Genomic DNA, 27156 nt, shown 5'->3' with positions numbered 1-27156 from the left:
GGTTACTTAATACCTCTTAATCACCGGTGTGGGCACGGATAAAATTCATTCTAGCCAGCTCCCGACAAGGATAGAGCCGTTGGGTTATATATCCCTGCCATCATTCGAACAGGGTACCTGGAAGCGGGCTTTTCGAGAAAGATCGCCTTACAGGGAACACACTGAAATTTTTCTGCAAAGAATATTCATCCCCTACTTTTAACGAGCAAGGATAGGGGACGGGACAAATAGCCGATCGGCTATTATCTAAAAAGGCACTTTACCCCGTATATACTCAGCTCATCCAAGTATATGCGGAATGTTAAGATATACTTTTGAGATCCGAGATGCAACATGCTCTTATACGTGCACCATGGTTACGCGAGAGACATGATCAACAGACATACGAGGAAGCCACGTGGATTGCTTTTTTATTTTGGACTATTGAATTATCTGTATCTCGCCTTAACGTATCTCACCAGTCAACGATCACCACCTCCAAATGCTCCTTACGTCCAAACATGCGTGTAAATATCGAGATATCTCAACACAACGTAAATAACAAATAAAATTGACTATTAAATAACGATAGTAGGGTTCTAGTTTACATATAAATTAGATAGATTAAGAAAAGAAACGAGTGTTGGGCTTGATAACTTGCCCGGAACAGGTTCCCCGTGGTTGGGATAGGAAATTGGGTATTAGAGCAATAGGATCGATAGGAGCAACCTTAGAAGGTGAAGTCTTCTTCTTTCCTAATTGGGAAGGTGAGATAGGGCTTAAGACGTTGTTTTAAGCCTTTTTGGCCTTCTTAGCCATTCACTCAGCTTCCAATTCACTAGCTTTACGCTTCTATTCAATCGCTGCCTCTGCGTGCTATGCTGCAGTCTCCTCGCGGGCCTTCTTAAGAGCCTCCTTATGTTGCTGTTGATCTACAAGCCTTTAAGCCTTCTTCTCTATAGCCTCTTGAGTCTTATTATCACGGTAAATCAATTACTAAAGCTTTATTTCCTCTGCCTAAGCTATCTTATCTTGTTTTTTAGTCTCTACCTTGATAGCTCACTGCCTTGCTGCTTTAACCTTAGATAGAGAGAATATCTGCGCTTAGCCTGCTTTATCCTTTTTAAATAGGCCTAAGCCCTTGCCTCGCTTCCTTTTCTTCTTCTCTTATATAAGTATAGCTATAAGAGACTTATTTTTATATAGTAAGATCTCTTTATCAAAGACTAGCCTCTCACTAGCGTGGATGATCTTTGATATATAAAGGCTGATTAATGTGATGGTCACGAGTGGTTAATCGGGAGCTTGATCGGACCGGTTGAACGATCGCTGTATGTCTGAGCTGCATGTCTTTCTCAACGGCCCGTATCAAACGGCCGTTCGGCATCAACCGACTGCCTGCATCAAAGAAGCTGACACCTGCCGGAGACCCTACCCGATCAGGAAAGGTCGATGTCTTGCAGGAGGCCTTTATCAACAAAGCAGGCAGATCGGAGCCATTTGCACCTTTTCCTTTTCTTCTTCACTTTTGTATCTTCGCTTGTGTTGCCAATTAGATAGTAATATCAGATTGATTAAACCGTTGCAGTTAATGACTGCCGGAGCTACACTTTCTTAACCGCGTGGCGGAGACCCCGTACAGTAATAGGGGTAGGAGGCTCGATATCGATATTCGGAGGTGTTAGAGGTCTCTTATCGAAGTATTTCATTTGACATTGAGGCATAATAGGATATATCCCTGTACTTGCAAATCCAGACTTAATATTTGCTAGTGTAAGAGCTCTTTTCCATGCAGTGTAGAAGAGTCTCCAAAAGTCTCGCTTTGACATTAATAGATACCCATATCCGCTGCGTAAGAGATTATCAACTTCCTGGGAATATGCACTGGCTAATGGCCCAAATATCCCAACATCTAATGGCTGCAGACGGTGTGTTGAATGTGGAGGTAAGATAACTAGCAAGATACGGTTTTTATCTATATATTTGATGAATCCCATATTGATATAAGATGAGTGGCCATCTAGAATAAGAAGCCTTCTTCCCTGGCCAGCCTTTGCCTTTGTATGCTTATCGAATATTTGAAGCCATTCCTTGCCAAAGTTATTATTGCTCCAGCCATTTAGAGATACTACAAAATATGCTATTTCTCTCTGAGGGTCAAATTCGTCCACCCAGGTGTCTTGTAGATCACCTTCTCCCTTATAAATAAGTGTAGGAGGAATCCATTCTCTATCTGTAGAGATAGCAGCGAGTAGAGAGATAAACTCACGACTTCTATCTTATATAGCTATTATCCTTCTATTTTTAAGCGCATAAACAGGAACCACCTATTTAATAGCATATCCTAGGCCAATAAGGAAGCCTTTCTTATTAAAGTTGTAAATATTATCTGGAGTAATATTATACTTATTTATTGCTTCCCTAAGCTAAAGAAGAGGTTAATATCAATATTTAATAGCTAACTACTAATAAACAAGTACTTGCAAGCTCATAAAAGTGTTCAAAATGCTTAGAATTATTAGTAATATGCCTGGATTGATCAATGGTGCGGAGATAGAGACTCTTAATGCGATCCTTGTGCCGGCTATAGAACTGAGCCACCCAGTTAATGCTAATAGCCTGTTTAGTGAGTTCGTATACGAGATTTCGCAGTACCTGAGGCGTAGGTGATAGGCCTCTCTCTGATAATCAATTTATATGCTGTAGGAGCACTTCTTCTTGTGTATTTGTTAACTTTTTGCGATAGATAGATATTGCTTTAGCTTTTAAGACTATAGCACCTTAATACCACCGCGCCAGCGTTATTCGGTTAATTTTAAACTTTTTAGCGATTTGTGAGTAATTAGGAGTCTTTTGCGATTTTAAATCTTCAATCGCAGCAGCAATTGCTGCCTCATTGACCATTTTATGGCTGTTGGAAGGTGGTTGTTTTGGTGGATGCAGAGTTTTTGGGGTGTGTTCATTAAGTGGTGATGATCGTTGACTGGTGGAATACGTTAATCTTGGCAAGATGTAGATATATCGACTTGGCGATGTACGGTGAGATTTTGGGATTCAAGCCGTGGAGATATCCGTTTTGAGATACTAAGATCGATGGCGTACGTTTATTTATGTGGGAAACTAACAGGTCCAAACATGTCAGAGTGCCATATACCCGTTAGAACCTCCTGATATTACCCGTCCTCCACCAAGTGCGGTCCCAGAATCCCTGCAATAGCTGACAGATGGGACAACACATATGAACCTGCAACGTGAGAGCCTGAGAATTCAACCCTATCATGCTTCACGCTTAACGAAATGTTCCATGATACGAAGCATTAGCCGGTCGATTGATTGAAGGAGTTGTCTTACCAGCCAAAGCGCAAGGATACCAATCTGTTTTCAAGACACTTGCAAACAGTACTCTGTAGGCTTGTGCCGGAGTTTGAAAGATGGCGTGGAGGGACACTTATCCTCTCGCGTGTTTTATGATGCTTTCTAGGAGGAGGAAACAGCCTTGGCCTGGTTGGTGGGAGGAAGAGGAGGTTATACTGAGTTACCATACGATAGGCAAGGCTCAGCATCCTATCTATACCCCATGATAAGGCAGAACATATCTGAATACTCCATCATATGTCTTTTTTCTGGCCTTAACTTACTATAGGCCAACTCTACCCTTGAATTGTGGATATAACTGTTAATTCAGTTATGTGGGGGGTCGGGGTACAAATCCAACTCGACTTCAGCATATTGACTGCGTTCAATATGTCCACTTAGTGTATCGATCCCTCCCAAAGTCTCAATGGCAATGCGGCACAGAGTGTAAGAAGGGTTTCAAATGGTGGATTGCCAAATTCCAGAAGTGGTTATAACACTTTCAGAGCCCAACTCCATGAAATGAACGAGAATGCTGTTGATGGGCTGAAAAGGGCGTTATTGGCTTGCTGTGTTTTACAAACTACAGCTGTTGTAGTTCTTGACGAGCATCTAGTTAAATATATGCCTTGCTACTGACACATTCCTCCGTTACAACCTACTCCTTCCCATTAACAGGCTCTGTTTGGGTCAAACACTCAGAAACTTGACTCTACAAGCTCGTAATGGGTTAATTATCTCTTCAGGTATATCCGGAATTTGTTCCGATGAACAAAGTCCGTTTTATATAGTTATGTCAAGGCCACCCTGGCGCAGTAAACACCTCCGGAGGTCTGCATTTTGCAGCTACCGGGACCATAAAATCCCACTCCTCTTCTTAACGACTACATACGACCACAGGAAGTGGAAAACAGAGCTTCCCGTCCGCTCAGCTGTACTTAAGCCACTTGCCGGTCGGTTAGTAGTTGGGTGGGTGACCACCAGCGAATCCCGACTGTCGTATGTTTTTGTATTTTTTGCCTCTTTGCCAAAGAGGTTAGTTCTGAGTAATGAATGGTAAGGCTTTTTTTTTTCTTATAGCTGACGGTCTTGTGCTTTAAAGTATCCTGGTATTCCAAGGGCATATGGAGGAGTCTGCAAGAATGCTTGGCGGTTGAACGTATTATTCTCAGTATTACGTTTTCTAGTAACCTAAGAACATGCAAATAGAAGTCGGGCAGGAAATTAAGAGTGGCCCATACATATATCAAGAGATCTGAAATATATCATTCTGCTAGTAGATGTATTTACTTCCCAAAATACAGAGATAGCGTGAATGCTACTATCAATGAAGATCGAGCAAAACAAACCCTTGTGCGCGCTCTGGATCATGTACTTTTTTAGCCCGAACATTTGAGCTGTCTGGCAAGAATCAAATTTGCGGCTGTTGTTAATTCATGGAGCTTCAACGCAACAAGCCGCCTTTATATAGAGGCAGTGATACCCAGCGAGGTGGTCTTCTTTTTCTTTTTCTCCTTCTTCTTCTTCTACCAAATTTATCTCTACGCATAACCCCGAGCCAAAAGTGACTACGCTCTTAAGAATTTTTCTTACTCAGCGTTATATTTCGCACATATCTTTACATATATTCTTATATTTCTTCTCTGGCTAACTCTTCGGATTGTCCTTATAAGTTGTAGCTGTTGAACCAAGCTGAGAGCTCCGCCATTTTTTGTATAAAAAAAAGAAAAATAAAAACAGTTGTAGAAAATATGTCCATATATTGCTTTTACCAAGTAAAAACGAGTGTATATACAAAAGTAGAAATATATTTATGATAAAACGGCCTAAAGATCCTGCAGTCACACTGAACTGATTAACTGAACTGATTCACTGAAGGTAAAGAAAGAAATTTTATCGTCCCGAATAGTTATTGAAGTTCATCGCGAAGATACGATCAATCGACTGTTTAGCAGCCAACGTAGACAGCTATCGAATAAAGTTAGCTCGGAATATCGAGTTATAGCAAAATGTGTAACATACCGTTGGCAAATAGAGCATAAGTATCAGCATTCTGGATGGCCTTGGACGCTGGGAGAGCAGAGGCGCGCTGATAGCCATAGCCAAGATCTTTGGTGTAAGGAGAGACGACAGCTGGGTTATGGGTAAACTCATGGAGTGTAGTGGTAGCCTGATCCTGAGCATGGCAAGAATTGGCAAGTGCTGGGAGATCGGAATAGTAGATTGGGCAGTTGATAACGATGTTCTGAGATGGAAGAGTGTATGCGAGGACGCCGTGCTTGCAGCCACCCATGCTATCGTTGCAGTAATAAGTGGTACCACCGGACGTCTGAGAGCTAGATTCGCGGGCAACTGACTCAAAACGGGAGACGATTGTCTGAACGGTACGGCTATCAGTGGCCTTGAAGTATTCCTGGACCTTTTGCATATCCATCTGAGCAGCGCTAGCGGCGGCTTGTGAAAGACGAGCAGAATTAGCGAGAGCGGTTTCCAAGACGTTAAGTTGTTCTCCTTGGCAACTAGAAGTATCAATGTTGGTGCGTTTGTCAATAGACCCGGATGGTTTGATCATTCCCATGGCCTGCTCAATAGCAGCAGCCTTCTTTCCATCAACTTCCATAGTGACCTCGTTAGATTCATACACAGTATGTCCAGTAATGGTAGTGCCATTCTCCTCAGCGGTAGGGACAGTGCCATGGGCTACAACGGTGATCTTCCCACCACGGCTCAAGTCATGGGTGGTAGCGAGATCGAACGAATGCTCGATGCTGGCTTTGGGGCCGAGGCTAATGAAGGATTCAGGAGCAAGATCAGAGGTCTTATAGCGGGGGAGCATTCCAGTGAATGGGACCTCAGCGCCTATTACCATGTCAGAATAATGCCGCACAACAAGGAGGCGATTCTAAAAACCATGGCTGACTTACCGTTTTGGTAAACCATAACCTTACGGGTTGGGTTCTCATCCATGATAGTGTTATGTCGCAACAAGTTCAAGGCACGATCACCCTGATTGGTAATGACAGCCTTGATCATGGAGTTGCCAGAGGCGGATAGTTGAATATCGATCATGGAATGGTTCATGGGAACGCTTGGGATGGTAGCGGCAAGGGCCATGGGGGCACCGATTGCGGCGAGAAAGGTAATGAGTTGCATCTTAAGTTGAAAAGACTGAAGATTGATGAGGAACAGAAAGAAATAAAGGGAGCGTGGGAATTTGTGGAAATGAGAGAATGAATGTGAAAGTGAAGGAATGGAAAGGCTGGCTGTTTAGGCTGTCTAAAAGAGCTTCAAGATGGTGGTTTGCGCCTGGTTTATATACTTTCTCGAGCAGCACAAAATGCCGGCATTCGGTTGTAGTCTGGCGAGTACGTACCTGATAGAGCCAGGTACATTTAGACTAACGCTTGTATCAGGGCCAGTAATGGGCCCTGTAATAATATCATATTTGAAGTGCTATATGGCACGTAATTGAAATGGAGTAATATGGCTTCTAGGGTATATTCGCCTCTCAACGGTTCCATAAAGATGTATGGTTGATGATCCACATTTCTACAACTTCGCCGGGAGGTTATTAAAGTTCACGAGAAAAAGGCTTACCTATGATAAGCAAACGCCGCGAGGGAATGTCAGTTCTCCATATTTAGCCTCGAAGCCACGAGGGATGGTCTCGTTCTGGAATGAACTGCCACAGACGGGACTGGGGGTATTTAGGAGGGCCGGCATTAAACGCATAGGTCCGATGCTTCCACGAACTTATGATAGCAACTAGCACATAACAGGAACTACCCCGTACAGATAAATATTCCTTGTAGGTGCAACCCATAATGTCGAGCAAGTTTCTCAAGTGGATGAACGGTCGTAGCAGCGCAACAGCAAAATAATGGAGCCGCAGGTGATGATCCCCTCGACTCATTGCAACTCATTCCAGTCAGCTGCCAGTGAGAGAGCACGACGACCTGAACTGGAGCAAAAATATACCGTCGGAGAATAGTAAACCGGCCCCTTAAGAGCCCCCTTTTTCCTCCTAAACCCACCTGGACTCGAGACGCCGGCGTCTCTCCTCCTTTGTCCGGGTTCCAAGGATGGGGTTGCATTGCATGATAAGTAGTAGCACGTTTTCATATCTAGAACTTAACTAGCAGCGGTAGTTAACTCTCCATAGCGTAAGTTAGCATCATCCTGCAACGAGTTAGTTGGGCTCTCCGCATCACCGAAGTCATATATATGTGCGTAGATATATAGGGTTGGGGTTAAGCCACGTTAGCGGAATAACTAACTCAAATATCGGTACTATAAAAGGAGTAGGCTAACCATACTTAGCCCGGATACTTGCTTTGATAAATCCCACGCCCTTAATGACAAGAGGTAGGGAATAGATGAAATCGCGGGGAATTGCAATGCATGCCATCTCCCGCGACTATTTTCCGTCGAATTTCAAGTGTTTGCTATCTATGCTAGCCAATTCACAGATAATATAGACTGTAATATCTGATCGATTCCAGGAGTGTTCATTTAGAACGTAGAAAGCACGCAGGCACAAGTATACATTTTTTTATTCAACCTTGCCCTAGTATTGTAGGACACTTGGTTAATTCGACGTAACTCTGCATAGGTGCCGGCACGACACCCGAGGCCAAGTTTGGGGCTAGCAAATGACAATGCATGCATTGTACTCCGTATTTCTACCCCGTCTTCGTCATAGTGTCGCGAGGTGTAAGTATGTAGGTTCACCGTTTATTCTAAGACACGGGAGAGCAGCGTCGGAATGTTTCTTCCGCTTTCAAAGGTTTGATATATGTTCCGTAGTTAGTGCAAGCATGAACTAGCTCAAACACTCTGTTAAGACGGGTGAAACATGTATAAACATGTTATATTTTGGCTGGAGCGTAGCAAGTCATAGGCAGGGATATATCCTATGTGTGCTGGCATGCGAAGATGCATAAACTGATCAAAGAACCTAATTAGGTAGGAGAATGGAAGTGTGGACGGAGTATTTCCGAGTGGTGCTGCAAGTCTGTAGGTAGCCGGTGCGTCGGTTCTACTTTCTGCAGACAACTGGTACCCGCTGACACTGCCCGGGGTAGCTAAATGAAACACATATACCTCCACCCTGGGTCCATCGCTGCCTATGTTGAGTAGGAAGGTAGCACTCGGTAAAGGAGCCAGAACACAGGATACCCCAACCACGCGTGAGGTCCAACCAATGTGCTTTCTTGAGGCCGCGGTATCACTCCACCTTCACAGCGTGCTATATATACACTCGGTATTCAAGGAACAGAGAGTTAAGCGTTCCATCACGGCTATCCCGAAGGCCCACTTGCTGATATACGTATGGTTTGAAGAATGTGGGGAGCAGGGATGAAATTGCTTGCGTGGCCTCTGGAGGCCGTTGGGCTGAGCTGCAGCGCGTGTCATATCTATACTCCCATAGTATCGTAATAAAACTCGAGGGTTAAGGAAGTCTTTATTCGAGTAGGACTGTTGATTGCAGGCGAAATTCCGACGAAACGCGAGGAATTGACAGTTTTAAGGGTGAAGGTGAACGAGATGTTACGAAGAGCGAACCCCGTATGAAGAACTAATCCCCTCCTTTTCCTCTGCTCCCGTCCCTTCTCTCGCTGAGTTGCCGCCGGTGGTGGCTAGTTAAGCGGCTGAAATGCACGAAGAAAAATTTCAGGCAAAAAGGCAAGTTGGGCAGATACAGGGTACGAAGCTCAGAGCTGAGATCACACAACTGGAAATCTCTTCCCAAACGTGGTATTCCGTAAGGCTCGCGAATGCCCCCTATTCTCTACCTCCGTGATAATGCCGGTCTCTTCGATGATACTGGGAGAAACGCCAGAGGCATGACTAAATGCGAGAATAGATGCATAGCTCTTTCACGAAAGAAAGCTGCCAGAGGCTTGTAAACATTGTCAAATGGTTGTCCAACAGGCATGTCTCGATGTTCGACATGAACATGTACAAACCGATTCCCCTTACAAGGGAGCACTCGAATTACCAAACTTGGCCTCCCAGTCCTTCGCGAATGTTCAGGTAAGATACGCAGAGACGACAGTAGATCAACGGCAGCGGTCACGCATCCAGTACATTCGAGAAAGGGGACCATCCGGCAATCAATACTCTGAGACAGCGCTCTCTGGAACATCATGGGATTCAGGAGTGGTCGCTTAGGAGAGGTCTGCCTGGCGATAGTTGTAATTCCCAGTCTCATTCATGGTCATTCGACCCTAATAAGCCGCGTAAAGGTCAAAGAGCGAAACGAAGCGGCAGAATAGTCGGAAGTCCGGAAATCTGTGCATCATCATGGAGGCCATCGAGTCACTGGCCGAACTATATGTACTCAGACCGCCAGACCGGAAAGACTTGAAACTCCATACCTCGGATGCAAGTCTGGGGAAGAGATTGCGAGGACCAACAGCATCAGGCATCAGATTCATGCCAGGCGGTCCACGGATGGCAAAAAGCACGCGGCGCGTTTCATGATTCGAACGGGGCTCCTCGGATAATTGCGGGAAATATCAGAGGACAGAATAGTGGCAAAGGAGCACTAAATTCCTATGGGTATCACGAACTGAGAGAGGAGGAGGAACCCAAGTACGAGATTGTAAAACAGCGCTTGGTATATGTCTTTATATTCGGCCCTTCATGCGCCAAGCTTGGGCTAGTCTCGTGATCGATATCGGCAATTAATTTAACCGATTCCGAAGAATCACATGACCATGCTATACATCACGTGGAAAGGGGGCTTGAAATTTCCCCTTTTGTAAGCTTTTGAAGCTTTTGCACCTTCACCTCCTGGTCACTATATTTACCATCTTGAAGAGGATAGCTGCGAGGTGTCTGAACAAGCTACGGAGTATGAGGTTCTTTGTTGAAAGGCTACTCAGTGACCCCTTTCCAGACATTCGGTTGAGATCGTTTTTCGGCTTCTACAACGGAAGTAAGACCGAGGAATCGCCTTCCAGATGCACGACATACCCACAGAGATCCTCCTGAAGATCATCGATGCAAGCCTTTTTGACACCATCTACCTGACGCGTGTGAGCCGCAGGGCGAGGCGCAATTATTAGTGACGGAGATACAGCAGAGTTTGTGGCTGTCTCCGAGGATTTACTCGTTTCTTCTTCTTCTTCGCCGCCGTTGCCGACTTTTCCAGAATGACGATTCTCCAATGCGAGTAACAGACGACGAAGAAGAAGCAACCACTAAGTTGATCAAACATCGTGTCCATGCCCCACATATATTATGCAGAATATTACCATATCTATCCACGGAGTTGTTATCTCAGGTAAGATCAGAGATGCTGCATTTTCTGAGAGAACTAAATAATAGATTTGTACCTGAAAGAGGTTGCCGAGCAAATGAAGCTAGATATATATTTCTATTTATAACCAAGTAGCGAAAAGAAAGCTCGTGCCAGGGGATGTCAACTCCCTCTGTCACTGGGAATATCGTGGCTGTCCGTCAGGGATAATAATCTAGCGGACTTTCTTCACTCTGTCGATATCGAGGGCTGCGTCCGCAGACACGAAGATCCTCAAGGACAATGGCTACCAGTTTCACACTACGAGATCGCCAATCCCGACACGATGATAATCGGAAAGCTGAAGCTGCTCATGCAGCTGTGGAGGAACGTCTCAGTGCAAGGCTAGACGGTCTCTCAATCGCAACCATGCGTCAATCCTGACAAATTCGAGGCTCTTCCAGGGCAGATAGAAGGCTACATTGAATAATGTTGGATCACAGACGGAATTCCCCCGTCCCTGCCAAGGCCCGATCCACATCGCTTACAACAATCTTGCTTCCACACGGAAACCGGAATTTTTCGTGGGTATAATGGTCGAAGTTATGGCTGGCATAACCAATTTATGCAAGCACTTGCCATTGTCATAGCTTGATAACCTTGACAAGCGCGAGAACCATAGTAGCCTCGTCTTAAGACTGGCATTCCTCTTTGTGTAGGTCCGTTTCCAGGAATCTGCAACCTCCGCCCACAGTTAAACTTAGGTACAGGGCTCCGTTGTCCATCTTGCCATGCTTTACGGAGTACGGAGCACCATGATGGTGTCTAACCGACAAGCTTTCCATGAAGCTGGATCAAAAGAGGAAAGTAAGAACGACAAAACTCCAGCGCCGGGGCCGGATTATCTATCGTCTAATGCAACGATTTGCCCGGCGACGTTTCATCAGGTTGTCACTCGTTGAGTCGCCAGCAATGTTGAGATGCCGCCACCCCGTTCCGGGAGGTGTGTCTCTCACCAAGGCCCCTGCCCGGCATCCTGCCCGCGATCAAATGTCCCTGGCCACCCAACTAAAAATATGGGATCTTGTTTGAAGTTTTGGCTGGGTGGCCAGGGACCTGGATGGCGGCGGGACCTAGTCAGGTACACTATCTGTGGGTAAAAGTTCTTCCATCAACTACCCCTGCCATGATGTCAAGGGCCCATAGTAGCTCGGTTTATGAAACGTCGCGCACTAAACTCTACTCTCAACTCTTGGAATAGTCACGATTCTCACACCAAGACAGCTCAAAACACGAATACCCCATACCGTGGCATGCCTCGGGTAGAGTAATTTGGTGGCAACCTTGCTGTATTCTCGAGTTACCCTGGCCCTGACTCGCGATGTCGCATTGTGGCCCAGGAACCGATTTTTTCTCCCATCAGATCGACCAGGAGGATCGTCGGTGGCCTGCCCTTCTGTTCGTCCGGCCGAGATCTTCCATCTGGATCGCAAAGATTGAGCCCATTCAATCATCCACACCCCAAGAGACTGGTCTATAGAACACAATTAGGTTCTATTTCCGGTGATGTGATGCTTATACCCCTATCATCACCTGTAAGGCCAGTTGCATAGGCTGCGGAAGGCTAGATGGCTTGGTACCGAGTACGAGAGGCACTCGCCCAAGGTGTGATCTACCTATCCACGATTGCTAAAAATCCTGTGTGGTGGCCATCTAATGGGTGCCGGCCAAGCAGCTGGAGAGGTGCTCCGTACACTTACCAAAAATGCTCATTTCCGAGATTTCGACCAGCATTCCCCTGGCGTTTGTACGAAAGTGGATGGTTTCGAGCTTAGCCGATCGATCCAGACAAACACAGAGGTCTCTCTATCTCTGACATTCTCAGTATTCAAGCCTCGCCATGCATTCAAGGGCAAGGTCCAGGGCCAGTCTGAGATATAAAGCTCCCTGACTCTCCACCTCCCATCCATGGATGCTTTCTCTATCCAAAATGCATTAATACCACAATAGACCGCCCTCTCGCCGTCTATATACATTCGTTTATATACATATATTCATTACGCTCTTTATAGCATTGCCATTTGCCTGTGTATGCCACACGCTCTTTACAGCATTTACATTCGTTTCGATATACAGCACACTCTTTACAACTTTCAGTTACTGTACATATTTGCATCGGCATCATGTTGAGCCGACTCTACATACTCGTTATCGCTGCTGTGCTTGCTTGCTGCATTGCAGCCGGCCCATTGCACCAGGGACAGACACGAGCAATTGGAAAACCTCGATACCCCTGGTGGCCTTTTCCAGGCAATAGCCATTGGCCCCCCCGTCCGCATCGCCCAATTCCGCATTTCCCAATTCCGCATTTCCCAATTCCGCATTATCCAGTGCCAACATCGATGGAGCCTGTTCCTGTTCCTTCATCCACGGATCAGCCAACCCCTACTGAGCCAGTCCCAACTTCAACTATCCCCACACCCACCGCTTCTCCGACAGTGGTCCCAACCGGCATGCCGACCATGCCACCCACGACACCTGGCAACTCCTCAATTCCTTATGGCCAAGTACTCTCGAACTGCACTGTTCCTGGCACCATAGCTATCAGCTTTGACGACGGTCCGTTCGACTATACCAACGAGCTTTTGGATATCCTCGAGAAGAATGGCGCTAAGGGGACATTCTTCGTCAACGCGATGAACTTTGGCAGCATTCAGGACTACGCTGCCGTGATGCTCCGTGCTTTCAATGGGGGCCATCAGCTTGGATCACACACGTGAGTATTTACTCAAAGGCTTTGCGTTTTGTAGCTAAAGGACTAACAAATTCCCAGGTATTCTCATGCGGATCTATCCATGCTCAACCGTACCGGAATCATCACCGAAATGACAAAACTCGAAAACGTCCTCTCCCCCCTTATCAATGGCTATAAACCAACCTACATGCGTGCACCCTACTTCGCGTACAGCGACGTTGTCTTGAAGACCATGGCCGAACTCCAATATCACATGCTCGACGCGAACGTCGACACCAAGGACTATGAGAACGCCACACCTCAAGGCGTACCAATCAGCTTTAAAAACTTCCAGACTGGATTGGATGCCGGTGGATCAATTGTATTGTGCCATGATGTCCATCAGACGACGGTTCAGATTCTGATGCAGCAACTGTTGGATGAGGTGAAGAAGAGAGGCTTGAAGGGTATGTTATCCAATAATTCCCATTTTAGGTTTATTATTACTTGTTGAATACCTGGCTAACCTCTGGTCATATAGCGGTTACCATTGGAGAGTGCTTGGGAGACCCACAAGAAAACTGGTACCGGAAGTAAACAAACTTCTCCCTAAGCAAGATTGCTCAGAGATGAGAGCAATCACAAGGGGTGATGTCCGAGGAGGCTGTGCCTCATCGCAGCAAAAAGCAGACAGAATAGACTCTAACACTTGTGTTGGCCTCTACTAATGTCTTGTGTTCTTGAAAATAATCTTTTCACAACCAAGCTCCCGGAATTATGACCGGAATCATAATGGGCTGTTGTTTGGGAAGCAGATGGTAATGACGTTGGCTGCGGATCGAGATGTGTGTCAACAGGAACGGGATAATGGGGAAATTTGATATTTAATTGGTATGGTGCATGTTTCCTACAGCTTGATAGGAAATAGCCATCTTTCGTTCGCTCCTCCATTGTTTTATCCTACGGCTACGCTTTCTGCGTATATAATTATGTTTCATCCTCTGCCTACACTTTCTGTGTATATAATTGGCATAACTTTTGGCTTTTGTTCTTCTGCCCTCCTCTCTCGGTCAGATACTGGGATATCCAGCCGTCTGCATCGGTGTCCAACGCCTTTTTAATCTTTTCTCCAAATGTATTACATTCCCCTTAGCTCGTAAGCCCTTCACTGTACGGAGTAGTGTGACAGCTAATCCTTCGTGTAGTGTAAGGGGCAAGGTGCTGTGAAACCAAAATCTAGCCAATGCTGGTATAGTCCCGCTAGGCAGGAATGGAGTGGGAAGATCCAATCAGCCGATATCTCCCCACAACGAGTATATCCTTCCTTCAGAGATGGTGGACCCACCGATGAAGTACGGAGTATATATATGGACATTTTGCCCAGACCTGCAAATTTCATAGGTCTTAGCGAGGTAGTTCTGCTCGTGACAACTATCATAGCAAACTTTTATTCTTTAGCATCCATCGGTTGGAGCCCGGATAGTGACTGGGAATGTATTAATCCACAGGAGTATGCACCTAGTAGCTCAAAAAGATGTAGGTCACCGTGCCTGCATGAACTTCAAGGAAACAATAATTGAATGTGAACTAGTAATGCCAGGGATTGCTACAGCCCCTAGTTCTGTCACGAAGGTACTCCCCACGGGTAGATCCGCTTTTACTTATAGAGGTGTGGAAGTTATGACCAGGGTCGGATGTTTCAAAACTGAATTTGCATGGTGGCTTCAAGCACTGACTTTTGGGAGGGCGGGCTGCCATGGGTTAGAGGTTTGCACATTGAGAGCAGGGCCTTCGAAAGGGATCCCCTGTCCAAGCTGCGATTGGCAGAGGTGTCTACAAAAGCGTGGAAACCAATCCCTAGATAAGGGTTAAGACAAGTGGTTAAAAGCACCAGACACTATAGAAACTTACAGGGTCAAGTATCATATCTTGGGGCTTTATGCCCATTGTTGGGCCGACCATCCAAGCATGCACTATCGATCGCAGGCCAAACGCAAATAAACTGAACAGATCAACATCTTTGTCGAGTACTACACACGGTGATTATGAAATGGGATGGCAAAAATATAGATTCTTATTTGCTGGAAATTTAAGAGATAACAGCTGTTTCTCCATAAGAACACGGTTTCCCACGATTCTCGGCAGCCAGATCGGGGTAGGTTCCACCACGGGTAGTACGGACTAGTTTTGGGTCAGAAAAAAAGCCAATGGCCGAATTACCTTTGAAAACGGCTTGGATGCCATCTTAGAGCCTGTGCTAGGATATCGAGGGTCAGGATGAATAGGAGCCATGAATCCGAGCCAGCATATATTCAACCAAAGGAATAAAAGGCCATGTTCCAATGGCCCCCGATGTATACTAGGATAGTTCTTGATATCTCCAACTCTTTTAAATCTCATTATGGGGTCTGTACAAAGAGCAATGTATCCCGATGTTGTTTGTTGGTTGTTATTACTCCGTACCTTCTCCTCATAAAGAGTACCTGCCAAGACATCGCTAACCTGAAGTTATTTAGACGCCGCTTATATATCACGTGATAATATATTGGCGCGGCGCTAAGACCATACCTCTAATTGCTTCTCATACGACGTTTCTCGACGCGAATCTCGGGATCATTCAGAAAAACCACAATGGAGCGGTTAATATCACTATGGGCCCAGCCGGCCACGGGTTTACGGATCTCAACCGCAATTAGGACATTCAGCAACACAAGATGCCGAATACCGACCCGAGGGTTTGCAAGCCAAACTCCGCTGAGACAGCAATCAGCTTCAAATGCGAAGCGCAGCTTAAGATGGGATAACAAAAATACGTCGACAATGTGAGTTCACAGCTGCGCCTATTCAAAGGCCGCGTTGTTAATGGTCTACACTTTCTTAGGTACTATACGATCAGCATTATCATCGGAACTGTCGCGGTTTCATATGGCTCCGTGCCAATGTACAAAATGGTTTGATAGCCTTCGCTTGCTTTGTTGTAGCCGTTCGTTTTGAGTTGAAGCTTACAAGGCTCAAATTTGCAGATATGTCAACAAACTGGCTGGAACGGCCAGCCCGTTTCAACACATCTCACAAACACTGATACTTCCTCCCGCCTCATACCGCTCACAGATTCCCGCCGTCTTCGCATAACGTTCAATGCTTCCGTGTCCGATGTGTTGCCTTGGAAATTTACTCCACAACAGCGTGAAGTGCGCGTCCTTCCCGGAGAAACCGCATTGGCATTTTATACTGCATCGAACAAAGGTGACAAGGACATAATTGGTGTTGCAACATATAGTGTGACTCCAGCTCAGGTTTCACCTTATTTCAGCAAGATTCAGTGTTTTTGTTTTGAAGAACAGAGACTGAATGCTGGAGAGACGGTGGATATGCCTGTATTCTTCTTTATTGACCCGGATTTCGCCAAAGATCCTGCCATGAGGGGAATTGATACGATTACGCTATCATATACCTTTTTCAGTACGTTCCTTTCACTTATACTTGGCTCCTTCGGCCCATTGTGGAATTGTCTACTAATAAATACCCCCGTTCACAGAAGCTCGATATGATAAAGACGGTGTTTTACGGGCAATGCCTTAGTTCCATACTCCTCGTTATAACTTACGCGACGTTTAACTCCAAAAATTTATACCGCAAGGCCACGACTAAAATTGCCTCTAGGATATGAAGATACTCCGCGATCCAAAACAACCTGCACCGTTATTTTGCATTTTTGGCGTTTGGATACAGGGTCTCCCCTCATGGTGTAAAAAAATCCCAGAATTGGGTGTGTATATTTAGATATTAGATATATTTATAGGTACAGTGACATTAGCTATTCTTAGCCTCAACTGGTGCATCTTGCATTATGAAGCAACAGGCAGCTTGATAGCCCCGGCCATAATCATATATAGATGTTGAAACCAGAACTATCCATCGAACAAAAGTAATACTCTACGGTAAGGAAGATAGGCATATCTGCTGCCACCATTGAGCATAACAGCTACCCATTCCTCCACCCCACATCCCCCCAGAATATTTAAGTATCCCGAAGGCTCGATCTGGCCAAACCGCACTCCGTACTACTGGAGGTTATATTTCGGACTCGTTAACATTATATTAAAGATTGTCGTTGATGGAGGACGGCTGACTCAGCCGCAAACCGGCTGCTAAATAGAATCGCGTCCCTGACGCGCCTGGAGCTTGCCCTCACCATCAAAAACACCACAGCTCAAAAAAATAGCCCCCCCAATTGATCATTCAACAGATACAATGGCACTCCTTGTTGACAGATTACGACCGAAGACCCTCGATGCGCTTACGTATCATCATGATCTTTCAGCTCGCCTTAAAGCTCTGGTATGGCCCTGTTCGGACTTCCTTATGTTCGCAAGGCTAACATTGAGACACCTTCTAGGCACAAAGCGGCGATTTCCCTCATCTTCTTGTCTATGGACCATCCGGTGCAGGCAAGAAAACCAGAATTATTGCTACTTTGAAGGAGCTATATGGACCCGGTGTTGAGAAAATTAAGATTGATGCCCGCGTCTTTCAGACAAGCAGTAACCGGAAGCTAGAATTCAACATTGTTTCTTCTATATATCACCTTGAACTCACACCGTCGGATGTGGGCAACTACGATCGGGTTGTGGTCCAGGAACTTTTAAAAGAAATTGCACAGACACAGCAGGTAGATCAATCCGCTAAACAGCGATTCAAGGTTGTTGTTATCAATGAAGCAGACCATCTTTCCAGAGATGCGCAGGCGGCACTCAGGAGAACGATGGAGAAATACAGTCCCAACATGCGATTAATATTACTTGCCAACACTACCGCCAACATTATTGCCCCGATCCGATCGAGAACGCTGCTGGTCCGAGTTGCTGCGCCAACGGAGGATGACATTTGCCAGGCTCTAAAGCTTGCTGGAAAGAAAGAGGGTTGGAATGATTGTCCAGCGCTCAATAAACGGTTAGCCAAGGAGAGTGGGAGGAATTTACGCCGGGCCCTTCTCATGTTTGAGGCAGTTCATGCGCAAAAGTGAGCTCGTTCTTCTTTACTACGACTACCACTCAGAAAATGGCTTGATGCAATGCTGACCGTTACTTTAGTGAGAAAGTAGCGGACGATACGCCAATCCCTCCACCAGACTGGGAGGCGCTGATCTCTGTGGTAGCCGAAGAAATCATGGCAGAGCGGTCTCCTGCTAGGATACTTCAAGTGAGAGCCCGACTATATGACCTACTAACCCATTGTATACCGCCCACAACTATTCTAAAGGTAATATGTGAAACGCTGAAACGTAGAAACCTTCTCTTGGAGATATGGATCAGTCACTAAACATTGTTGCAACAGACCCTCACATTCAAACTAATACCGAAAATTGATGATGCTCTGAAGCCTGAAGTCATTAAATGGTCAGCCTTCTACGAACATAGGATAAAGCTTGGAAGTGTACGTGTGCAATTTGTCAATTCCTTTTTTTTTTTTAACAAATCGAGGACCGCACTAACATACAGTCGCCGCTTAGAAAGTTATTTTCCACCTTGAAGCCTTTGTCGCGAAGTTTATGAGGATTCTTGAAAGGTATGTCTCGCTGGTGATAATTCAGTCCCTACAATTTTTATGATACTAATTCTAGATAGTTATTTGATGGGGCTCGATTTTTGAGAGGAAGGTTGAACGAACAGCATTGTTAACTATTAGCATTGGGGCCACTGTTGCTAGATTATTTAGTCTGCACCTTCTCCATCATATCACGACAAGGGAGATTTAGATATACAATATATTTTAACATTTTGACTGTTATTACTTTCAATCCTCTGCCTGTTATCGAGCCGAACTTCAGCCATATATTATACCAAAAATTGAAGAGGATAAAAAGCTCTATATTTGACATAAGTTTAAATTACAACTAATGTACATCCAACGCCGTAATTCCCAGAATATCAATGCCTCGCCTTAGGAAGGGGGTGCCGGTGTTGTTGATACAGCCTCGGGTTTCGAGTTGAGAGGAACTGCCCTTCGCGGCCTTTTGAGTGATTCCAGAGTAACACCGTCTTTCAGTTTGGTAATACCAACAACGGGCGGGTCGCCTTTCTTTACGAATTCATACACTCCTAAACGTTACTGTTAGTATTATGTTATAGGTAGCAAACCCACCCAATATTCCAACACATTGACTTACCAGGCATCTTGTGAGCGGCCAACCTAAACGCGTCTCTGGCAACCTTTTCGTGTACATCTCCCTTCAGTTCGAAAATGACTCGACTGACTCCGACCCTCGCTGCCCAATAATCAAATTTACCCTTTCCTTTTCCCATTCGCATTTCGTTACCACTCGTATAAACACCGATATTGGCACTGACTCGAGGGAAAATTTTATAGTTCATTCCTCTTAGTCGCTTCTGAATCGTTTCATAACCAATCTTCAGCGCTGATGCGGGCATTCTTCGGTCGTGATCAACCATTCGAAGGCCGTAATCGCCCCAAACCACCGTTGTGCCGCGAGAAGATCCACCGGTGGCCATGTGCGGTCGTCCCTTTTGCGATTTACTCTTCTCTGCCAGCTTGGGGACCAGCCAACTGGATGCTGGGGAGGTCGTGGAAAAACATCGTGCAGTGGAGGTAGTTATCGAAGATACTGAGAAAGAGTTAGCCAGAGAGTTGCAGGGGCGGGATAAGGTCAGACTAACTTCTCGATGGAATTGAGAACATCCCAGACGGGGTGAATGCCCTCGATGACGGGCCCATGGTGTATGAGAGCTAGACAATGGCGTGGAATGCTGGCTCTTCCCTGCGTATCAAGCTTTCCCTTCAAAAGTTGCATCCATCGCAGTGAATTACCTAAGCACATCCATAGATTACCTAATCTAATATTAATATAATCACGTGCTTTGGCGCGTCTTTGGGAAACGCCAACCCAAAGTGGACGTGTTTCTCACTCTTGCTGGTAAATGGGACTTTTGGAGCACGAACATTGAACACCAAAGCTGAATATCTGGGGCAGTTATCGTCTACTGTTGTGATAGACAACATGGCACCAGACATCAGAAACTTTTTTGGCCCAAAAGGAGGCCAGGGTGCAGCACCAAAGCCTGCTAAGCCAGCACCCAAGCCATCAGAGGTATACCACGCAAGCAACGGATTTAATATTGGGATTTTATTGCTAATGATGGCAAATTTTAACTGTTATAGGACAAATCAAATCCTCGAAAAAGGAGTATGTTTATTGCTACGATCTATACTTAAGAACTCTATACTAACTATCGGTTAGGAAGTAGAAAAGTCGTGGATGATAGCGACGATGACGATGACACGCCTATTAAAGCTCCCCCGAAGCCCCAGCCAAAGAAAAAACAGTGAGACCCCATAATCCAGGATATTCACAACACATGACTCGAAAAATTGACATCAACCTCCATAGAAAACCCGAAGAGCCAAAGGCTGAGCCTACCACGACATCGGAATACTTTAGCTCAAGCAAGAAGAGCCGCAAACCGAGCACATCTACTGATATTAAGCAGTCGAAGACACCCAACTTGGAAAAGACCGCCTTAGTCACACGAGAGAGCCCACGGAAAGCTGCCAAAAATGTTCCTTCAGTTGAAATCCATGAACCTCCACCAGTCGCAAAAGAAGAAGTAAAGAAGCCCTCTAAAGTAGAGCGGATCGTCGACGCGGAGGAACATCTGGGAGGAGACGATATTTTTGCCTCCGAATTTCAGACATCCGGAAAGGCCGATGATGACTATGAGGAAGATGAAGGGTCGGATTTCGATGATATGGTTGTGAAGCCTCCAACTGCGGTAGATACATCAAAGACGGAGAAGTCAAGTCCAGCACTTCAACCTAACCGAAAAGTGCAGAAGAGAAAGTCAGCTGCCCTGAGCGAAGACGAGGGGGCGAGTGAGGACGATGGTGAAAAGAAGAAGAAAACTCCCCGTGCGCGGGCCTCGAAAACAGCATCCAAGTCTACCCCAAAGAAACCAAGGGCAAACAAGGTGGATCAACCGGAAAGCAAAGAAATACAGGACATACTTAATAGTATTCCTGAAGTTAAAGCACCTTCACCACCAACAGAGACGAAGAAATTTAATTTCGCCGCAGCTGCTCAGCGAGCTCAATCCAATGGTGCCATTGATAATGCAGATTTACCCGTTGGAGAGCCAAACTGTCTCGCCGGCCTTTCATTTGTCTTCACAGGCATTCTCCAGACCCTTGGTCGAGAGCAAGGGCAGACTTTGGTGAAAAAATATGGAGGCAAAAGTATGACTGCTCCCAGCTCGAAAACGAGCTATGTCGTGCTAGGTAGCGATGCTGGTCCGAAGAAGCTTGAGACCATCCAAAAGTACAAACTCAAGACAATCAATGAGGAGGGTCTATTCGAGTTGATTAGGAAACTTCCTGCAAACGGGGGGGATGGAAAGGCAGCTATTCAGTATGCCGAAAAGAAAAAGGCCGAGGAGCAAAAAATCAAAGAAATGGCGGCCGAGATAGATCGTGAGGAAAAGAAACGTACGGTATCGAAGGCTCCAGCCCCCAGCGTTTTAAGTCAGAGCTCTAAGTCTAAGAGCATTGGGGATAAAAATGAAGCTGTTGACGATCGACTCTGGACCACTAAATACGCTCCTACTTCCCTTAATATGATCTGTGGAAACAAAGGCACAGTGGAAAAACTTCAACATTGGCTCCGTACCTGGCATTCGAACGCTAGAGCTGGTTTCAAAAAGCCTGGTAAAGACGGATCTGGGACTTATCGTACCGTTATGATACACGGCCCTCCAGGCATTGGGAAGACGACAGCTGCTCATCTAGTTGCGAAGCTTGAGAACTTTGATATTGTCGAGACAAACGCCAGCGACACTCGAAGCAAAAAACTACTTGAAACATCATTACGCGGAGTCCTTGATACTACATCTCTACAAGGATACTTTTCGGGCGAGGGGAAGAAAGTAGAACCTGGCAAGAAGAATTTAGTTATGATTATGGATGAAGTTGACGGAATGTCTGCCGGCGATCGAGGTGGTGTTGGTGCTGTGGCTGCTATTGCAAAGAAAACAAGGATTCCAATAATCCTCATTTGCAATGAACGAAGACTACCCAAAATGAAGCCTTTCAACCACGTCACATTCGAGTTGCCATTCAGACGACCAACGGCAGAGCAAATTCGTGCACGATTGTTTACCATATGTTACCGAGAAGGCATAAAGATACCGCCGCAGGTACTTGATGGCCTAATTGAAGGAACCCACGCCGATATTCGACAAGTAATTAACATGCTATCAACGATAAAACTCAGCACCAGTAACCTCGATTATGATCAAGGCAAGGAAATGTCGAAAGCATGGGAGAAACATGTTATCCTGAAGCCCTGGGATATCGCTGGAAAGATCCTGAGTGCGCAAATGTTTGCTGCAAGCTCAAAGTCGACTCTCAACGAAAAGATTGAACTGTATTTCAACGACCATGAGTTCAGTTACCTCATGCTGCAAGAAAATTATTTAAAAACAAACCCTATGGCTGCCAGCACTTATAGTGGCAAGGAGAGGCAGTACAAATTACTGGAGCTAGCTGATAAAGCTGCAGAGAGCATCAGCGATGGCGACTTAGTGGATAGAATGATCCATGGCTCGCAACAGCAATGGAGTCTGATGCCAACGCACGCAGCGTTCAGTTTTGTGAGGCCCGCTAGTTTTATGGCTGGAAATATGATGGATAGGGTTGGTTTTACTAGTTGGTTGGGTAATAATAGTAAACAAGGTAAGAAACCATATACCCCGTACCTTCGGATATGCCTAATACTCACATTTTCTTCCTCTAGGCAAAATGGCAAGACAAGTCAAGGAAATTCAGGGGCACATGCGTCTGCGTGCCTCAGGCGACCGACATGATGTTCGCCAGCAATACCTACCCGCAATCTGGAATAAGACCGTCAGGAGAATGGAGATTGATGGCAAGGAGGCTGTCGATGAAGTCATCGACTTCATGGACAGCTACTTCTTAACCCGAGACGACTATGATTCTATCACTGAGCTCGGCCTTGGTCCTATGAATGAGAAGAATATCAACATCCACTCCCAAACAAAGGCAACCTTCACACGTCTATACAATCAACGCTCCCACCCTTTGCCGTTCATGAAAGCGTCCAGTGTTGTATCGACAAAGAAGCTACCCAAAGTAAAACCAGACTTGGAAGATGCAATTGACGAATCAGACGATGCCGAAGAAATCCTGGGTGAAGAAGAGGTCAAGGACGAAGAAAGCGACCTAGATTTAAAGAAGGACAAGTATGTGAAAGCCGCAAAAGCGAAGAAGGCTGGAGCTGGCGCGAAGAAGGCCGGCGCGGCGAAAGCGAAGCTCAAGAAGCCCAAAAAGGCTGCCAATTCAGATGATGATATTGATATATCCCAAGACGAGGCCCCGAAAAAGAGAGGCCGGAAACCAAAGGTAAAAGGTAACGCGTAAGGCAGCTCTATGATCTTTCTTTCTGGGTTTATCTTGTGAGCTTTCTACCCGACTTGGCGGCGTCTATCACCAGTGTTACACTATTCCAGTTTGTACATTCTACCATACCACTACGGAATCTTTACCTACAATTTTGTTTCCCTTTTTTTACTTGGAGCATCATGATTTGGACGCATGGACTACGACCTCTATAAGCCGGGATAAGGGGGTTTCTGACATGATTTAAATATGCAACCGAAGCATCTATTAGCGTAATTAACACATATCGCCTACACATTTAATTTTTGAGCGCATGTATAACTACTATCTTGGTATAATTGGAAGCCGGGAGAATCACTACAATTGCCAAAAAAAAAATTTCTCATCTATATGAGCAGCCCAAAATGGCAATTAGTACAGGGTATACATTCTAAACAACCACAGCCACAACACCACGGGTGACACTCAGCTTTTAGCCCAGGGAACCATGACACCAAATTCATCGGCAACACGCATGGCGGATACAATGCAACCCTCTAATAGGACCATCCCATCCCAGCACCAACTACCGACGAGCCACACGTTCCCATCCCCGTTCCGCCATTGAACAGGCTGTTTCTTCCGTGATTCGTGTTCCCCCGATTTCTCCTCCTCAGAGATGGAGCTTGTCTTATCAAAGATACGATTAACTATGTCTCTACTCTGTGGTGTGCGTAGCGTTCGTGTGAAATACGCGCGATGGACGATCTTGCCAGGCTCAATAGGTGTCAGGGGAGAGTTTGTTATTATGTATGACGAAGGATGTTGATGGATGGATTCTGTTGATTCAGGCGTGGACCGAAGATGGATCCATTGGCTTTCTGCGTTTGAAGCCGTTCCTACTTCTGCTGATGGTGATGGTGACGAGCGGATACATGGAATGGTAGAATAGTCGGTGTGGATGAATGCCTCAACGGATGTCGTGGGTATTACGGATGTTTCTGCGCGGAGAGGTTCGAAGATTGCTCCCACTGCATTTGGCGGTATAGCGAGAATTACGTGGTCAAATGTCCTCTGGCAGCTTGACATGGGCGGGATTTTCTCACCTGCCAGCTCAGACGCGGAAGACGTCGATTCCCAGCATACCATGACTGAAGTACCAGCCTGACGGACAGAGGTGACTCGTGCTCCGAGCCGGATGTTTAGACCCTTGGAGAGGGTGCGTTCGACTTCTCGAATTCCAGCGCGTACAAGATAATGCGGTGCGCCGTAGGTGCGCCGGATGTACTGCACTATGTCATTGGCTGGAAAGGAGAGCATCTCACGGTGCGAGCATGTTGACATGCTGGAAAACGAGGGTATGATGTATCGGTCTACAAAGTATGTTGGAAGATGGATGCGGCGGAAGTACTCCTCTAGTGATTCCGGGTAATCCTGATCCATAGTCGAGGGTTTCCGATGTCCTTTACCTGGGTTTATCCAGAAACAAGCGACGATGAACCATGCGAAAAAGAAGGCGAGATATATTATCTCTCCAATCCATGACCATAAGCTTAACCCTTCTGGGCGGATGGGAGGGAGCTGGTGATTATTTGAAGAATGGACGAATGACACTTTGGCCTGAGCAGCTGCTTCTTCGTGGTCTTGCGCAGATGGGTCCCCCGGGTCCGCCTTGGGCATATATGAGAAGCTGAAGAGGAACTTCTTCGGATCACATTGGATGCCGAGATAATCATACATGCGCTTCAGGTTCGGATAGAAGCCTTCATCGAAGTCGCGCATAGGCTGATTGATGTGCTGTGCGGCCCCTCCATCCTTTGATTCAATGGTCACAGACGCCGAGTCTAGAGATAATGTTTCTTGCTACAGATCGTGGCTGTTAGCTTCCCGTGCCTGTGCCTGTGTCGCCTTGAGAGAAAGACTGTGCATCCGAAACAACTGGTCACACACGAGTGATAGTCACACCATACCAGCCCGGCCCGATGCCCAACATGATTAAGCGAGAAACACCGGCTTTCGATCCAGGCCAGAAGCAGCGCAAATAAATCGAATTGGGTCATTTCGGACATATCGAGTTGCACTCAATGGAGGGAATGGTATGGCAAGAGCCGGGTATCTGGAGCGGAACGATCAGGCCATTATACATACCGATTCAAAGACTTCAATATCAAATTTCCGGCTATGGTTCTCATCGCGCTGCAGCAGGTACGCAGTCACCAGACCCGCCATACCGCTGCCGATGACCGCTATCGATGTGCGCGATGCATCACTACCGCTGCCATTGTCTGCGCGTTGATTGGGATTCGTACTTCCCGACATGTGTAACCTGCACCCTGACGAAGATGGGTCGCGAATGGGCACCTGTGTTAAATGCGATTATATAGCTGGATGTCCCGGGTATGTCCTGAGTATAGACGGGGCCGTCGAATGATATTAGGCGAAAGAACGAAATTTGCCCGGACGAGAACCGATGGCGATCGAAAAGGACAGCAGATGACGGAACGGTCGACAAGGAACGATGGACGACCACGGAGTTACTCTATATATAAATTATTTATATGCGTGGTACGTAGGTATACTCCGTGCGGGCGGGTGGTTGGTCAAAGCGAATCTCCGCTCGTCAAGGACGGTCAGGGGAGCGAAGAATTAGCATCCTTGGCGCCGTTGATTCCATAAGTAAGTTTTTCCCATAGTGTGGCTTGCTGGATGATCAGTTAACGAGTCCGTAATAGCGAAAGAGCTCGCTGCGAGGAGTGGCAAGTCGGATCTCCAGGAATGAAAAATCCGGGCATGAAATGCGAGTATCTATCATGACGCAGACAGCAGGGATATGCGTCTCGCCGTACTCTACAGAGACGGATAGATGGACGAACCCGAGACGATAGTTACGGGCGTACCTCGAACCTTGCGGCGGCCGTTCCAGGACCCAAGCTTCATCCTCAACCATCAACGGTCCCAGATCTGATAACAAGGGAGCTACGGAGTACGATATCGGATGCCATGAGCAAGGGAGCTGGCGAGATCGATCGATCGACCGAGGCACAGCGAGGTGAAGAATCCTAAAAGAAACGTTTCTACTCCGTGTCTTCAAAAGAAACGCTGCCATGCCGGTGAGAATGTTCCGTGATGTCTAAGACAAGAGACGCAGCCATGGTCGAGCTGAACTCCTGACGATGCAGGATGCCTTCTCTTCGTCTACGAAGTACATTTATTTCATTACAGAATACTTCATACATTTGTTCTCGCCAGAAGACATACGGAGCATCTACCACGTCGTCTGCCACGACGTCTCTCTCCATCTTTTATCTCATCATCTCTCCATCATCTCCTACAGAGTCATCCATCTCCATCTGCTACAGAGTCCTCAGGTCTATCGCATCGTCCATGTTTCAGTACCTGTCACAACGCGGCTGTCACGTACCGATGGTAAATAACT

General features: G+C 46.2%; 6 protein-coding genes and 1 non-coding gene across 7 annotated transcripts; 4 read left to right on the top strand and 3 right to left on the bottom strand.

Annotated features, from left to right (window-relative positions):
* The first annotated feature begins 4223 nt into the window (after positions 1-4223).
* Positions 4224-4339, top strand: GIQ15_r0013. Its single transcript, XR_004500582.1, has one exon. It is a non-coding gene; the product is annotated as a 5S ribosomal RNA (ribosomal RNA).
* Positions 4340-5281: 942 nt separating this feature from the next.
* On the bottom strand, positions 5282-6486 carry GIQ15_02125 (metalloproteinase; the record flags this gene model as incomplete). The annotated part of the gene is made up of 3 exons (XM_033549542.1): positions 5282-5301; positions 5356-6192; positions 6339-6486. The coding sequence occupies 3 exons, from the start codon at positions 6484-6486 to the stop codon at positions 5282-5284; spliced, it is 1005 nt and encodes a 334-aa protein (XP_033406703.1).
* A 6495-nt stretch (positions 6487-12981) lies between these two features.
* Positions 12982-13910, top strand: GIQ15_02124 (uncharacterized protein; the record flags this gene model as incomplete). Its single annotated transcript, XM_033549541.1, has 3 exons — positions 12982-13355; positions 13413-13780; positions 13855-13910. 3 exons carry the CDS (start codon positions 12982-12984, stop codon positions 13908-13910), a joined length of 798 nt encoding a protein of 265 aa, XP_033406702.1.
* A 3657-nt stretch (positions 13911-17567) lies between these two features.
* Positions 17568-18965, top strand: GIQ15_02123 (replication factor C subunit 5; the record flags this gene model as incomplete). The annotated part of the gene is made up of 6 exons (XM_033549540.1): positions 17568-17654; positions 17713-18335; positions 18407-18515; positions 18651-18749; positions 18826-18881; positions 18941-18965. The coding sequence occupies 6 exons, from the start codon at positions 17568-17570 to the stop codon at positions 18963-18965; spliced, it is 999 nt and encodes a 332-aa protein (XP_033406701.1).
* Positions 18966-19256: 291 nt separating this feature from the next.
* GIQ15_02122 (ribosomal protein L16) lies at positions 19257-19825 on the bottom strand (the record flags this gene model as incomplete). The annotated part of the gene is made up of 2 exons (XM_033549539.1): positions 19257-19414; positions 19483-19825. 2 exons carry the CDS (start codon positions 19823-19825, stop codon positions 19257-19259), a joined length of 501 nt encoding a protein of 166 aa, XP_033406700.1.
* A 506-nt stretch (positions 19826-20331) lies between these two features.
* On the top strand, positions 20332-23762 carry GIQ15_02121 (replication factor C subunit 1; the record flags this gene model as incomplete). The annotated part of the gene is made up of 5 exons (XM_033549538.1): positions 20332-20421; positions 20493-20517; positions 20572-20656; positions 20722-23057; positions 23119-23762. 5 exons carry the CDS (start codon positions 20332-20334, stop codon positions 23760-23762), a joined length of 3180 nt encoding a protein of 1059 aa, XP_033406699.1.
* A 444-nt stretch (positions 23763-24206) lies between these two features.
* On the bottom strand, positions 24207-26039 carry GIQ15_02120 (uncharacterized protein; the record flags this gene model as incomplete). The annotated part of the gene is made up of 2 exons (XM_033549537.1): positions 24207-25583; positions 25869-26039. 2 exons carry the CDS (start codon positions 26037-26039, stop codon positions 24207-24209), a joined length of 1548 nt encoding a protein of 515 aa, XP_033406698.1.
* Positions 26040-27156: the final 1117 nt, after the last annotated feature.

Source organism: Arthroderma uncinatum (assembly GCF_011692745.1).
Source record: "Arthroderma uncinatum strain CBS 119779 chromosome Unknown scaffold2, whole genome shotgun sequence".
Lineage (NCBI taxonomy): Eukaryota > Fungi > Ascomycota > Eurotiomycetes > Onygenales > Arthrodermataceae > Arthroderma > Arthroderma uncinatum.
The sequence above is the reverse complement of the archived record's forward strand: the minus strand, read 5'-3'. Positions and strand labels throughout refer to the sequence as shown.